At 35.3% G+C, this 15,311-nt stretch overlaps 1 protein-coding gene and 1 long non-coding RNA gene across 12 annotated transcripts in view; one reads left to right on the forward strand and one right to left on the reverse strand.

The window, feature by feature from the left end:
• Positions 1-15,311, reverse strand: part of MTA1 (metastasis associated 1) — a 239,907-nt gene that overhangs the window by 52,032 nt on the left and 172,564 nt on the right. For all 10 annotated transcript variants that reach the window (XM_072629652.1, XM_072629661.1, XM_072629656.1 and 7 more), the window contains 4 exons: positions 10,832-11,020; positions 8,279-8,353; positions 6,842-6,900; positions 460-575 (listed from right to left, as the gene is read on the reverse strand). In XM_072629652.1, the coding sequence (XP_072485753.1) occupies positions 460-575; positions 6,842-6,900; positions 8,279-8,353; positions 10,832-11,020 (439 nt within the window). The remainder of the gene's footprint in view (positions 1-459; positions 576-6,841; positions 6,901-8,278; positions 8,354-10,831; positions 11,021-15,311) is intronic.
• Positions 573-14,509, forward strand: LOC140517984 (uncharacterized). Of its 2 annotated transcripts, none has more exons than XR_011971803.1 (5): positions 573-6,540; positions 7,482-7,570; positions 8,913-9,110; positions 10,877-11,032; positions 14,306-14,509. It is a non-coding gene; the product is annotated as an uncharacterized lncRNA (long non-coding RNA). The 2 variants fall into 2 exon arrangements; XR_011971804.1 differs by having other exon boundaries at positions 573-5,359.

Raw genomic sequence — 15,311 nt, forward strand, 5'->3', positions numbered from 1 at the left:
AAAAACAAAAGGAAATTATGAACTGTTAGAAATAGAGAAACCAGCATTATTCCTACTACTAAACAGGTTAAAAACCCAGTCCCATCAGTCTCCTTGATGTGTGAGCACCTAATATTAGATTAATACCTAGTAAGACTTCCAACATTTGCAACTTGTCATCCAGGAGACTCTTCCCGAAGTGTGTTTTTAGTTATCAATATCCTAAGAAGAATCTAATGCCTCCTAGGGTTTGCCTAATAGCAATTTCTTTAGGCCTGTAATTTTACCCTATCCTTTTCCCTCAGTATATGACATTATGTCCTAACAATCTTTCTCTGTGATAAAAAAAAAAAGACTAAGCCAAGTAAGATACTTTTAAGAAACCTGTTCTGCAAAGGGGAAAAAAAAAGGTAGCTACACTATTAGGTTATCATAGAAAGGGTGTGGCATTAGCTGATATTATGTCCTTGAGGTACTTACCATAGCAGCTTTCACAGGCCCGGCCAGCTCCTGGGCTCTGACCCTGTACTCCGGTGCCATTGACAACACCAGCCTTGGCATTATTTACATTAATCTGATTTGGATTTGGCTTGTTACTTTAAAAATAAAGACAAAACAGGAAGTCAATAGAGATGATATTTGATTTTCAATTTAAATTCAAATACAACAGCCCTCAAACCTAACATACACTTTTCAGAATGTGACAACAGAACTGTTAAAAGCCCCCAACATAATACATGAAAGAAATTGGCTAACTATACACATTCACCAAAATTGTTAAATAAAATAAAAATAATCAATAACTTCATAGCACATAAGTAGGAAAATTAAAGGAAAATCTACTGAAACCAATACAAAAAGAAAAAATGGACTCATTTCTCCTAAATTCATGTCAGTTATCCACATGACTTAAAATTTAGTTTCTTTTCCTTCATTTCCATAAAACTAAAGGCACTGGGGATTTTACAAATCATTCCTTAAATAATTAACTATGTGCCAGGTACAGGCAATAGGAAACAAAAACAAGAAATTTATGTTCTAATCAGGGAAAAAATAGGCACTGATTATTTAATTTTGTGCAGAGTCAATACAAGAAATTCTACCTCTCCATCCCTTAATTAACTCTTCAAATTATGCGGTAATCATTTCAAACTCCTACGTCCACAAGAGTCTTGTAAACTCTAACCTCTATTCTTTATCTAGATCATTTCCTGTCTGCCAATCTAGAACCATCACCTTTCTCATCACACCTGAATTAAAATTCACTTCCTACAAGACATTATTTTTGATTAGCTGCATCTTGTTTAAGAATTCAACAGCTTATATCATTGGGCAGCTAGGTGATCAGTGGACAGAGCACCAAAACTGAAGTCACAAAGACGAATTCAAATCTGGATTCTGATGCTTCTTAGCTGTGTGATGCTGGATAAGTCACTTAATCTCTTTTTGTCTCAATTTCTTCATCTGTAAAATAGGGATAATAATAGCACCTCCCTCCTGGGGTTGTGGCGAGGATCAATGAGATAATAATTATAAAGAGTGCATGTACACTGCATTTCACAAAGAAAGCTCTATGTAAACATTAGCTATTATTATTATCACCACAACAAATTCTCAATGACTATGAAACTTTAATATTAAGGAAAATATAGAAAAATAGAACACAAGTATATCATATACCTTTAACAGCTACGGTGTAAACAAACTTGGGAAAGAAGTGAGAATATGATAAAATGCGTAATTTCAATCATATAAAACTGAAAAGCTTTTGCATGAGAAAATTTAGTAATTTTTCTATTTCTAATCAACTATGACTATGGATGTGGTTGAGGGAGGAAAATTATATTAAACATCTCTGAGAAGGGTCTGATATTCAAAATATATAGAAAATAGAAATAAACCAAAAGACACTTCTCAATAGAGAAGTAAGAAAAAGAGATGAACAAATAATTCTCAAATGAAATGCAAACTAGTAACAACCATATTCTGGAAATGTTCCAAATCATGAAAATTGAGAGATATGTAAATCATAGTAACTCAAAAGATTTCATTTCTTACCCAGCAAACTGATAAAGATATCAAAAGTCAATGTTGGAAGGATTTTGGAAAGATATGCATATCAATGAACTGCTAGTGGAGCTTTGTATTACTCTAATCATTAAGGAGAGCAATATGGAATTATGTGATGAAAGCCACTAAAATGTCCAAATATATTCTTTGACCTGTAGCAGGGGTGAGGAACTTGTGGCCTCAAGGCCACATGTGGCCCACTAGGTTCTCAAGTGTGGCCCTTTGACGAAATCCAAACTTCACAGAACAAATCCTCTTAATAAAAGGTTTTGTTCTGCAAAACGTGGACTCAGTCAAAAGGTTGAAGCACCAAAATAGCCACATGTGGCCTCGAGGCTGTAGGTTCTCTACCACCGATCCAGAAATTCCACCATAAGGCATTTGCCCCCAAGGAAGGTGAGGACAAAAAGAAACACCTCACGCAAACAACAAAATTATTACAGAAAGGAGCACTTTATATGGTAGAAACAATTAGAAAAAAAGCTGATATTCACTGACTGAGGACCATGCTTTACCAGCCCTCCCACACTGTGAGTTGGAGGCAAATTGGTTCCTTTTCCTAACTCTTGACGCTCAATTGGCTGTCCTCCATGTCTAGAATACATTACACATTATAATCCCTTACATCTTTATTCAGGTCAGGCACAATCTTCTGCATAAAGCCTTTCTTGATCCCAACTGCTAGTGCTTTTCCTTCTCCCTCCTCCCCCCAATTATCCTGCATTTAATTACTTTTTTATTTTTGCATTAATTTACTTTATACTACCTATTTATATCTGTATTTGTCACCCCCTTCAGAATGTAAGTTCCCTGTCAGTAGGGATTATTTCATTTTTTGTACTTGTAACCCCAGATAGTGCCTCATACATAGCAGGAGCTTAATAAATATTTGCTAAAGAATATCAAGGCAATTAATTTTAACTAGTGGGAAGGAAGAAGACCTAAGAGTACCAGATCTTGAATAGTAATCATCAAAAAAATTGGTACTGGTTAAGATATGGTAGGAAAACTAATCGGGCACATATTATGCAGATTAGTAGCCTATTATCTGATAAACCCATTTGAGGAAAAAATTGTGGGGAAAATTATAAAGCAGTTTGGCAGAAACTGGATAGAGAGTAACAACTCATATCATATACCAAGATAAGCTCCAAATGGGAACCTAAGGGTGAGATCTTAAACAAATTAGAGGAGCAAGAAAGAAATTACCTGTCATTTCTACAGACAGAGGAAGAGGTAGGTTCACTATCAAACAAGAAATAGAGAGGCTTATGGAAGATAAAATAAAACCAATTCAGCTAAAATTAGAAGAGAAGCAGGTAAATGGGAAAAAAAATCTTTGCATTAATTTTTTCTGTTGAATGGTCTTATTTCTAAGATATACAGGGAACTAATTAAAATTCAAAAAAGTAAGAGCCATTCTTCTCTCAATGGTCAAAGAATATGAATAGGTAGTTTTTAAGGGAAGAAATGCAAGCTATCAATAGCCATATGAAAAATGCTTTCTAACGCTATTAGAAAAGAGCAAATGAAAATAATACTGAGATTCCAACTCCCACCCATAATACTGGCAAAATTGACAAAAAAAAGTTCAGTGACAAATACTGGTGAGGCTACGGAAAATAAGCATGTATTGTTGATAGAGCTGGGGATTGTTGGTAGAGATGTGAACTGTTGGTCCAGCCGTTCTCGAAAGCAATTTGGAACTATACTCAAAAAGCTACTAAAATTTACATGCCCTTTGACCAAGCAATAGTCCTAACTAGGTATATATCCTTAGACAAAAAGGAAAAAGGACATCCATATGTACAAAAATATTTATAACTATTCTTGGCAAAAAGCTGGAAACAGAGATTGCCAATCAATCAAGGAATGGATGAAGAAGTTATAGTATATGAATGAGGATGGAATACTATTGTGCTATACGAAACTATGAAGGGGATGATTTCAGAAAAACTGTAAGTTTTTCTAGGAAGATTTATATGAACTGATGCAAAGTATAGTGAATAGAACTAGGAAAACAATTTATACAATAATAATATTGTAAAGTCAAACTATTTTGAGCAATTTAGCTATTCTGATCAATACAATGATCCAAGATAAGTCAAAGGACTTGAGGAAAAATGCTATCTACCTCTAGAGAAAGAACTGATGAAATTTGAATGCATAAGTAAAATTTTTTCACTTTTTTCCCCTTGTTTGCAGAGTGGCTGATATATAAATATGTTTTGCATGGTTGCACATATATAATTAATATCATATTTCTTGTCTTCACAATAGATGAAGGGATGGGAAGGAAAGAATTCAGAACTCAAATTTTTAAAAAAAATGAACACTAAAAATAAATAATAATTTTTTAAAGGAAAAGACAAACTATTTTCAAGGACTTAGGAACTATAATCAACACAATGACAAACCATAATTCCAGAGGGCTCTTAGTGAAACATGCTACCTACCTCCTCATAGTGTGCTGACAGACCCAGAGTACAGAATGAGACATATTTTGGGGGACATGCACAAAGAAAGAACTTATGGAACACAGGTTTTGTTTTTCTTGCTTTCTCAATGGGGCTCAGGATGGGGAAGGTGAGAGGGAGAGAAGGATCTTTATGAAACTAAAATAAAATTTAATTTAAAAAATACAAAATGTGCTATTATCAATGTTTTGTAAGAAACAATGAATATGATGGATATTAAAGCTTGGGAAGACTTAAACAGATGCAAAGAGATGTAGAGATGTAAGCAGAAAAACATTATGCATGATGATTACAATGTAAATGGGAAGAATAGCAACAACAAATCCAAACTGAAAAATGTGAAATTATAATGACCAGATATGACCTCAAAGAGATATGATACCTATCCCCACTGTGAACAAGTGGAGGAACATGGCTGTCAAATAGTTCGTATAACTTTTTGGATATGTTAGTTTGGCGAAAATTGGTTTCCCTTCCTCTTATAGGGTATGGCTCTCTGGGTAGGATGAGGGAGAAAAGGTGATGTTGAATTGTCCTTCTGGAGGCAAACTGACTTAACTGTCTTTCATTCTTCATGAGAGCTCAAGTTAACTACTATATTCTGTGAAGACATTATTGAGAAGAAAATTTGAGAGAAATCGAGAAACCTGAACTGTCATCCTGTGGTGAACTAAGCTGGGAAAAGATAAACAATGAACCAACATTTTTGAGAATTAAGTAAAATGTCATTCTGAGAGGAATTAAGTTAACTACACTCTGAAGAGAAGTGAATTTTTGGATTGTGCTTCAAAGATTTTGGAAAAAAACAGAGAGAGTCATTGGTTAGAAGTCTAGTAAGTAACTTCTTTCCCTTAATTTTCCAGTACACAAAAGAAATTCTGGCTATAATCTTCTTCACAGTCAAAACATTGTTTAAATATTTATCTACATCTTTGCATTATTTGTTAATATTATACAGCTACTCATAGGGATATGTTTAAGCAAATGAGAAGAGTACTGTAGGGGAGAAGTTAAGATGAGACTGTGATGGATGATAATTTCCCCAATTTTATAATGGTAGGGATTCTGATTATATAATAATACTGGGAGCTTATTATATAATGAGAAAATTTTTACTATGAGCAATTTCTGAGGTAATTTTATATTATACTTACAAGCTTGCCTTTGAACTTGGTTAGAAAAAGATAAATGATAAGATAATGAAACAGTAGTAGACTAAGGGATTAGCGCTTTAGTATTATCTCTTCTATACCTATGTGGAGAATATACTGGAAATGGGAGAGATACAGAGCTGGGAACTTAATTAGGAAGCTATTACAACAGTAACAGTAAGGGATATTGAGGACCTACCTGAATCAAGCTGGTGAATGAAAAAGAAGAGGATGGACATGAGATATATTCTGGAGACAGAATCATCATTATTATTTAGTCATTTTTCTGTCATGTCAAACTCTTTGTGAGCCCCTTTGGGGCTTTCTTGACAAAAATACTAGAGAGGTTTGCCATTTCCTTCTCCAACACATTTTACAGATGAGGAAACTGAGACAAAAAGCATTACTTGACTTGCCAAGGGTCACACAGCTAGTAAGTGTTTGAAGCTGAATTTGAACCAGGGAAAATCAACCTTTTTGACTTGAGGCCCAGCCTTTTATCCACTGAATCAAAAGGCAACGAAAACAAACTCACTGGAAGTGAGGGGGTGAGGTAGACTGAAGAACTGAAGATAATAATGAAATTGTGAACCAATGTGGTCCACAAGAACGATGGTACCTTTGGCAAAACAAAACAAATTATAGTAAGTGACAGGTTTTGGGGAAAAGATAATGAGTGAATTCTCAGATTGGAGATGCAGTGGGAGGAACTAAGGATCCCTAGCATGATGCCAACATATTCATTTCGTGTCCTAACATTCCCCAAAAAGGAAAAAACAGGACTCTAGCTCCAAAATGAATATCAAGGAGGCCAAATGGAAAAGCTTGATGGCCCTTGGAAATGTTTCACCATTCAGGCAGAGGTAAGTTAAAAAGGATTGAGGTCACAGAATTAAATTATTAAAATATTTGGCTCCTCTTGGCCCAAAGTTTTTTTTGTTGACTCATATAAACCTGTAAAAGGCTGACTCCAGAAAAGAAAACACACTACTACTTTTAATGTCTTAGGAAGATCAGGGAAAAGGAAAAGCAGAAGAGAACATTTAGCAAAAATTTTGGGAACACAGTACAGTCAATAAGCACACTGTTTGTTCACTAAATAGTATTCTATGTGCCTTTCCCCAGGACTCTGAGAATAATGCACTGTATGAAAATGACACTTACTAGTTAGGTATATACACTTGCTTTAACTTGCTTTCTGCTTCAGCTGCCTTCAACCGTTTCTGCAAATAGAGACAGAGACAAAAGGGTCACCAACACCTGGTTCAAGAAGCAGGAAGAAAGAAAAAGAAAGGCAGTGCTACACAAACTGTCTATCACTACATAAAGGGAAGTGTAGCTATGACTTAAGGAGTGGGGAGAAAGAAAATGGGATTCTTTGTTCTGATGAAAGAAACAGGTTTGGGCATGGCCTTTGTTAACATGCTTTCAGAGGAGAACAGACAGTTCTTCCTAAAGGTTAAAGGTCCCTCTTTATGTAGTACTGACAATAATTTCTTATCTGAGATATCGTTAAACAGAAATTAATTTCCTCTTTTACTATTCTGACTTACCAAATTCTTATACTTTTAAGTCAAATTACAATCAAATTCTTATGCCATAAATGTTCATGATAAAAAGCCAGAACAAAGACAAATAACTTTTAGACAAAAAACATAGCAAACTAGTATTAACTGGCAAAAAAGTTACTTAGCCTAGAGTCTCATAATAAAGACTAAAGGCTTGTTCCTAATACTTTCTCTATATCAGTTTCAATTTAATTTCACCCCTTTTCTGAAGTCAGATTTCTCTTCTTGTTGGGCAGCTACCATGACTCCTTAATGTGGATATGTACACACCATTCCCAAGACACAAGAATGAGAGTTGATCTAAAAGGCTCTAACTCCCAGCAAGGTAAGAGTAGCTACCTCAAGTAAAACAGTCAATTACAGTTCTCTCACACTTCAAGTGTAAGTAATATTGCATATATTTTTAGATTTATTTTTTTAAATTTATTTGAAAAAAAGAAAAGGAAAAATAAAGTATTTTATACAACTCTCTCAAACACATACACATTTTGTCCATTTTGAAGACATATTCCAAGTGACAAAGCACAGTCACACATCTGAACTCATCTGCATAAACAGGATACATTATATGCAAATAGCTGCACACCTAAAACATTCTCATAACTAGTAAGGAAAGTTTTTGCTTTAAACAAGGTATGGGAAAGGGAGGCATACGTGTAAATAATGACAGAGAATATGTATTTGAGAGCATATAACTGAAGCTCAAAGTGGATTTTAAGCCCCTTACACACTCATATCCTTCACACCCAGGAAAGGTAAGTGGGAAGGGTCTTATCGTGAAAGAGAAAGGGACAGAAAGGAGACTGAGTAACGAAAAGTGTCAAAGCCAGAGAAATAAAAAGCCCTGGAGCCAGTGATAGGCACATACCTAACACACTGTAAAAGTATCCTAAGGAGTTTCAGGGGAAGGCAATTTCTCAGGTATAGAGGCAACAGAAGTCTGCAAGGGAAGTAATACTCACTTTTCAAATTAAGAGTAAAACTCTTGTGAAAAAACACAACAGGTTATATCTGGAAGCCAAAGAGTTCTCACCTGTTGAACATATCTGTCTGTTGTTTTCCACATGTAATAGTATTCAATGATGCTGGTTAAGGACTTCCATGGAAGCTGGGAACATGGAAAGAAAACACCTGCCATCAATCAAGTTGGTGTAGTTAAGTGAGAAGCACACTTTACATACATCATAACCCATGATACCAAGGCAGAGAAGAAGGAAAATCCCAGTTAGTGTCCTGGAGATATTAATTTATTGGGGATTAAAGGACAGTCATGAAGTTTAACGCAATCAAAAAGGAATCTGAATTATCACATATCCAGAAAGGACTCAGCAGAAGAGAGAATCTGCTATCTCCTGAAGCAGCCCATTATTCTGCTTTTGGACAACTTTAATTTTTTGAGAAGTTTTTCCTGAAATTAAGCCAAAATTTGCTTCTCTGAAACTCTACCCCTTACTTGTGGTTCTGCTCTCTGGAATCAAGAGAAAAGTCTAAATCATCTTTCACTTGACAGTTGTTCAACTACTCAAAAGCAGCATACACACCTTAAATTTTCCCTTCTCTAGAATAAACATTTTCCATTTCATTCTATTTTCATATGACATATTTAGTAAATGCCTTTTGCCATACTGGCTACCCTCCTCTTCATACTCTCCGTCTTCTACTTCCAGTTTCAGTTGGAGAAAAGAGATAGAGAAGAAAGATTTGAGATGAACAAAGAGAGTGAAAAGTGTGTTCCGTATTCTATTTGAAGCTTCTATGAGAGAGAAATGAAGGAGAAGCTGAATTGTGTAGATCAAGAGTGATTCAAGAATAAGAATCTGAAGAGAAAGACTCAAGAAGAGGCAAAGACAAGATAAGAAAAAAAGGTAAATGGAAGAAATTAAAGGGTAAAGCAATTTATGTGCCAGGAAGGACAAGTTAAGATGTTTTAGATGAAAGGCATGCCCAAAAGTTTAGAGGCAGCTTGAGACAGACTGCATCAAGTCCTTGGGGATAGTTACGTGAGGGGAGGGAAAAGGCTGTTTATTTCTTTGTGGAGAAGCCTGAAGTGTTTAATAAATAGTTTTACCATCTGAAAGGAAAATAGGTGGCTCTACAATACTTGAGACCACAGTAACACAATTAACATTACTCCTGTGGATGTACTGACTTCTACTCTTAGGTGTGCAATACTCTGGTATCAGATAAAGGCCGAAAATGGACAACTGTTCCCACATTAGATGGACAATTATGGATACAATAAAGTATGTGGAATTTGAAGAAAGAGACATAAGGCAAAAACATTTAGAGAAATGGTCTTGGGGCTCATCTTTGTGTGCTACAGAGAAGACTTTATCATCTGTACATGTAACTTTCCTAGGGTCACAAAGACACTAGGCAGCAAACTTCAAATCTTCTGACTACAAAGTCAGTGCTCTTTCCACTACACCCTATTTCTATCCCAACTGTTTTGCATCCCAGTTCCTGCTGAATAGAAAAGATAGATTCAACAGTTTCCTTTCTATATATGGTACATATAGGCAAGGAAGAAATGCCCTAGAGCTTGCCTCCTAAAGAAGTTCAAGCACCTGGAGCTACTAACCACTTTCAAAAGAGGAGTTACTGTAACACTAGGGTAAGGGAAGTAACAAGGTCAAAAAGACAAACAAGGACAGGGGAAATACCTCACGGAGCCAAATAATACTCACTTATTCAAAAAGATGGCAATGGAAATGTGGATAGGTCATGTTGAAAGCTTCATTCTTGTTATATCACTTGTAGTTTATCATTCCATTAACATCATACTCTTAAACTGAAAACATTATGGATCTGAATTCTAAACTATCTTATGACCTTTTTGTCTGGGTCAAATGTACAAATTCCACATGAAGGCAAAGAAGGGAAAATAAACCTCAAAATTTTTATGATGACATTTATTTCTGGTTCAAAAGGGGAAGAAAGTTATAAAAGTCTGCCTCAGAAAAGTCCACGTTGTAATGAGAAAAGAATAGCATTTGAGGAGAGAATAATGAGACAACAACCTAATACTGGGGAATGTGGGAGGGGGGAGGGGAGGAGGGCAATGGAAAGGGAGAGGAGGAGGGAGATGAAAGAGAAGCAATGAGAGAGGGAAGGATAGGGAGAAAGGCTGTGGAAGAGAGAGATGAGAGTGACAGAAAAAGGGAATGAGAATGAAGTTATGTATGCCTTCAAAATAACTTTCAAAAATGAGAGGCTGGAAAAATGTTGACAGGTAATGTGACAGAGCACTTGATTTGAAGTTCCAAGAACTAGATTCAAATCTTGATTTATAGCTTTATGATCATGGGCAAGTCAAAAACTTTCAAGTCTCAGTTACTTTATCTGTAAAATATGTGTAGTACTTGTACTGCTTTGAGCAAAGTGATTTGCAAATCTAATAGTTTTTCCTTTTTCATTATCATCCTGATGTTGACTGAGGTAAAACAGCCAATTGGTTCCCCTTTCCTTAACTGTATCTGACTACAGATTACTTTCCCTATGCTTTGGCCAAATAGTAAAAATCCCTCAATCACACATTCACTTAATCTAAAGACAAACTATTAGCATCACTGCGAAAAGTACTTACAAAATCTTGCTGAATGTCAGTGAAATCTTTTCCATATTTTTCTAGGGCTTCCTCAAAGAGATTGGCTTCTGAAGCTGACCACTCTTCCATTTCATCTCGGCAAAGAACTGGACCACCCTGAGGCACCAGAGCAGAAATGGCCTTGGAAATATCATAGATGTTTTTGTGCAAAGTATCCATTGCATGAAACTAAAGGAAGAGGTAACAAAGGAATTTATTCATTAGTTGTAGGAAGAAAATTTCAAAAGGAAATCTGACATACAAAAGGGAGGCAGAAGGACTCTCCAATTTCTATTATTGGGGAGCCAGCCCCTCAGAAGACACTATGTTGTTACACAGAAATGCTGAGCTAGAAGTGACAGTGGAGAGCATCTAACCAATTAGACTAATTAACCAATCTAACTAATCTCATTTTACAAAAACTGTGACTCAGGGATGGGAAGCAGCCTACACAAGGTACTGCAAAGAGATGGCAAGACATCTAAAGGTTATCCTGGAAGAGAAGGAAGTGTAAGTATAAGCCAAAGACCTGTGACAGGATGCTGGTAGCTGGGAGATTCTTAACAAAAGTTTGTTAAATTGAAATGATATGAATAGGGATGTACATAGGTTCATGCAAAGAAGGGACATATCTACTGACAATCATTTAATAAAGAGAAAGATTTAAGCTTGATTTAAAGAAAAATCCCTACCAATGTGAGTTAACCAAGAGCGTAACAAATCACTCTTTAAAAGTACTGAGTTTCTAACACTTGGCCTTTGGGAAAGTCACTTGACCATCATGGGTCTCAGTCTATATATTTGTAAAATGAGAAGTCAGACTAGTTAATTTCTAGCTCTAAATCTCTGATTATGGATTCTTGATCAGTTACAAAATGTATTGAGGGTCTAAGCTTTGAGATTCTGAGATTTGTTATCTTGAGTATAACAATTTTTATTCTATTATGAATCATGACATCAAAAGTCATTGCTGGCATTTCTATTCTGGCTCAGTTCAGTGAATTTGGCTCAATAATAAGAAAAATGTGTTTAGGTACTTGTAAAACCTAACAAAGAATTAAAAAATAAAACCTCAAAATTAAAAGGATATAAAAATGTTTCTCCCCTCTGATGCCCTCTTAAGTCACCAAGTCAGGAAACTCAAGAAAATCATCCCAAAACAGCTAGAAATTAGGAATAACTTCAGAAGAAATTTTCCCTTGGCGATTGTTTTCATATTTCAAGTGACAAAATTTTATCTGCTAGTGGGGATACCAACCCATGTACAGAGCACTGGGTGAGGCTACCCATTCAAAAAAGTGAAGTAAGAACAGAGGGGACAAGGTAAGGGTGAAAAAAGAAAGGAAAGGAGGGGCCCAAATACATCCCTCCCATGATGAACAGGACCCAGTTGTTTCTTCCCAATAGCAGTACAACTCACACAAGCCCAGCACAATTTCCCTAAAGCACATTCAGAAAGATACTTATATTTTTAAGGGAAACCAGGACCAAAAGACTGCACAGAACTTCAAACCAAGGTGACACTTTTATGAACATTACAATGACCTTTTCTTCCACCAGCTACAGAAGTAGAAATCAAAGTCAACTAAATGAAGACAGACAAGGATGTGAATCTAGGATATCAATGATGGTGCTGGAAAGCACCTTAGCTATTGTTTAGTTCAGTTCCTTCATTTTATGGTTGAGAATGAAGCCCATAAAATGAAATTAATTGGCTTCTCTGAGGCCACATGCACTGGGGTAGCAGTACAATTTAAGTGTTCTTACTGATAGGTTAAGCCTCTATGAATTCAGAACCTAGGCAGAAATAAAAATATGGGGATGCTTTAAACTCATCTAAGTAATAAATTATATTACTGTCTTCCTAAAGGTTCTGTTCTTCTTCTTCTCCTCTTGCTTGCCTTGTCTCTACCAAACAATTCCAGAAGGAAAACAGAATTTGGTATTTGGCAGCAATCTATCTTGTCAGAAATAGGGCCTGAGTTTGGAGGAAAAGGACTTGAGTCCAAATTCTAGTTCTGCAAGTTCTTAGCTGTCTGACAAAATGGTTTAACCCCTCTTAATCTAGTTTTATCATATGTAAAATAATGAAATTTATATTAAGTGAACTCTAAATTCTATGCTAGCTCTAAATCCATTATCCTGTAATCTGTAACTTCAATTTTAATCATTTATTTGTGCATTTCTTATTTTATTCTGCTTATAAGTAAAAACAAGGATTTTGTAGTCTTGTGAGGGACCCCAGGGCTCACTTAGCATTTCCCCATGTGGACAACTGAAAGAGCACATTTTCAGAGTTTGTTTCTCTTGTGTGTAAACAGGGAATAATATTTGCACTACCTATCTCTTGGAGTTGTAAGGAAAAAGATTTTCTTAGAGTGCTAAAATCTCTTTCCTCACAACAACCCAAAGATGTACAAACATCATCCCCAATTCACACGAGGGAAACAAAAACTCCAAAGACACTAGTAAACACCTGGGATAGGCTTATATACCGAGATCTCCTGATCTTATATCCTAACAACATATACTTAATTCTGTTATAATATGACATATGCATTCCTAAAAATCACCAGTACTATGTAAAATTATGTAATAAAAACTACAGGGCTTATAGGGAAAATGGAGTTGGGGGCATAACACTAAAAAATTTAATTAGAGAAGGGAAGGAGGGAATAGAAAGAAAACAAACATTTACACAGCTTCAATGTGTCAGGAACTTAGATAAATGCTTTTACAAGTATTATCTCATTTGATCAGTTTTACACATGTTAAATGTGCTAGTATCCACGGCCTTAAGCCACTGCTTGTCTTGCATTCTGAATCCCATAGGGCTTGGGGCAGAAAATGCTGCTGTAGACAAGAGGATAGCCTAGGTGGGTTTCAATTCTGGGGCCAAGCAACTCAAGTTACTGTGCAAGGTGGGGGAGCTATTTGGGGTAGACCAGCCCTCTTCCATCCATAGCTCCTATTACATTAGAAAACATACAATAAATATGGCACTTTATCTTGAAAGAGACCTGAAGTTTGGTTGTGAAAGTGGGCATCAGAAGGGTTGCAGCTTGTGAGTTATTGTGAAGTGGTACAATTTTCTGTATTCTCTCCCTATTTCTCACAGAAGAAATGGCGCACAAGCAAACACAAAATTTGCATTATGCTCAAATCATTCCCTAATATATCAATCAGGTTGGAACAAATTCATGTTTTCAAAATGAGTATCATAGCAAAACTAACTATACAGTCACCAACCTACTGTATCACTCAGCAACCATAATGACATCACAATAAACAGGATCCTAGTTAAGGAATGTTCGATAACCTCTTCAGTAGAACTTAATCATAATCTGTCCTGTATTATAATTCTGAGTTCATATTTTATATATGGTACTTTAGGCTATTAGATCCCTGAGTATTTAATATCCCTAAGTATATTCTCATTCTCATATTCTCTCTCTCTCTCTCTTTCTCTCTCAGATATTTTTCCTCAAGGACCTCCAATTTCTCTCATTTCTCTGGCAGCATCCATTTATTTTGCACTACCTTATGGAAGTAATGCTACCTTCATTTACCTACCAATGTATAAATATTGAGTTCCAGCTTCAGATATGGTGAGCCTTGTCCAGGCACTGTAGGATTTTCTACATTATGTACTAGAATAAATGGTGATGGCACCATTCATTCATTCAACAATCATTTTTATACCAGACTTCCAAGGGGATACTTTTTAGAACTAAGCAGTAGAATTGTGAATTTTAAAAAATCTGTATATTAAGGGAACAAAGAAAAAAGTAGGAATAAACAATGGACAGAATTTTCAGAACACCAACAATATTATAACATAATAATAATGAAAATCATTTGGTAATGATTAAAAAAATAGCAAAGTATAATTATGGAAGAGAGTAGATGAAGAATTTTTTAAAAACTGAATTAATTATAGTATGTATGATAAACCCCCATAATGTTTAAGAAAAACTCCCTATTTGAAGCTAGAAAGCAGTCTGGCAGAAATTAGGTTTAGAACATTTTAAATCACCTATCACAATAAACTTAAAATTAATGTTGGCCTGAATATTAAAAGTCATACCATAAACAAAATTAGAAAGTAGAAAAATCAAGTATCTTTCACATTTATGATTAGGAGGCAAATTCTTAAACAAAGGTTAGAGGTGATCACACAAACGCACATATAGATAATTTTTGATATAGGAACTACAAAAGCACTGGCACACAAAAAAATACAACGAAAATTAGAAGGAAAGTGATGAACTAGAAAAAAAAACTATCAAATATTTTTGATATCCAAAATATATAAAAAAACTAACAAAAATATTAAATCAAAAGTTATCCTTCATGAAAAGGAATAAGAGAACATAAACAAATAGCACTCAAAAGAATTGCAAATTGTTAAAAACTGTATTAAAGAATGCTCCAAACCACTAATAATAAAATGACATTCACATAAAATTGAGGGTTTCAC

Source organism: Notamacropus eugenii, chromosome 1 (genome assembly GCF_028372415.1).
Source record: "Notamacropus eugenii isolate mMacEug1 chromosome 1, mMacEug1.pri_v2, whole genome shotgun sequence".
Lineage (NCBI taxonomy): Eukaryota > Metazoa > Chordata > Mammalia > Diprotodontia > Macropodidae > Notamacropus > Notamacropus eugenii.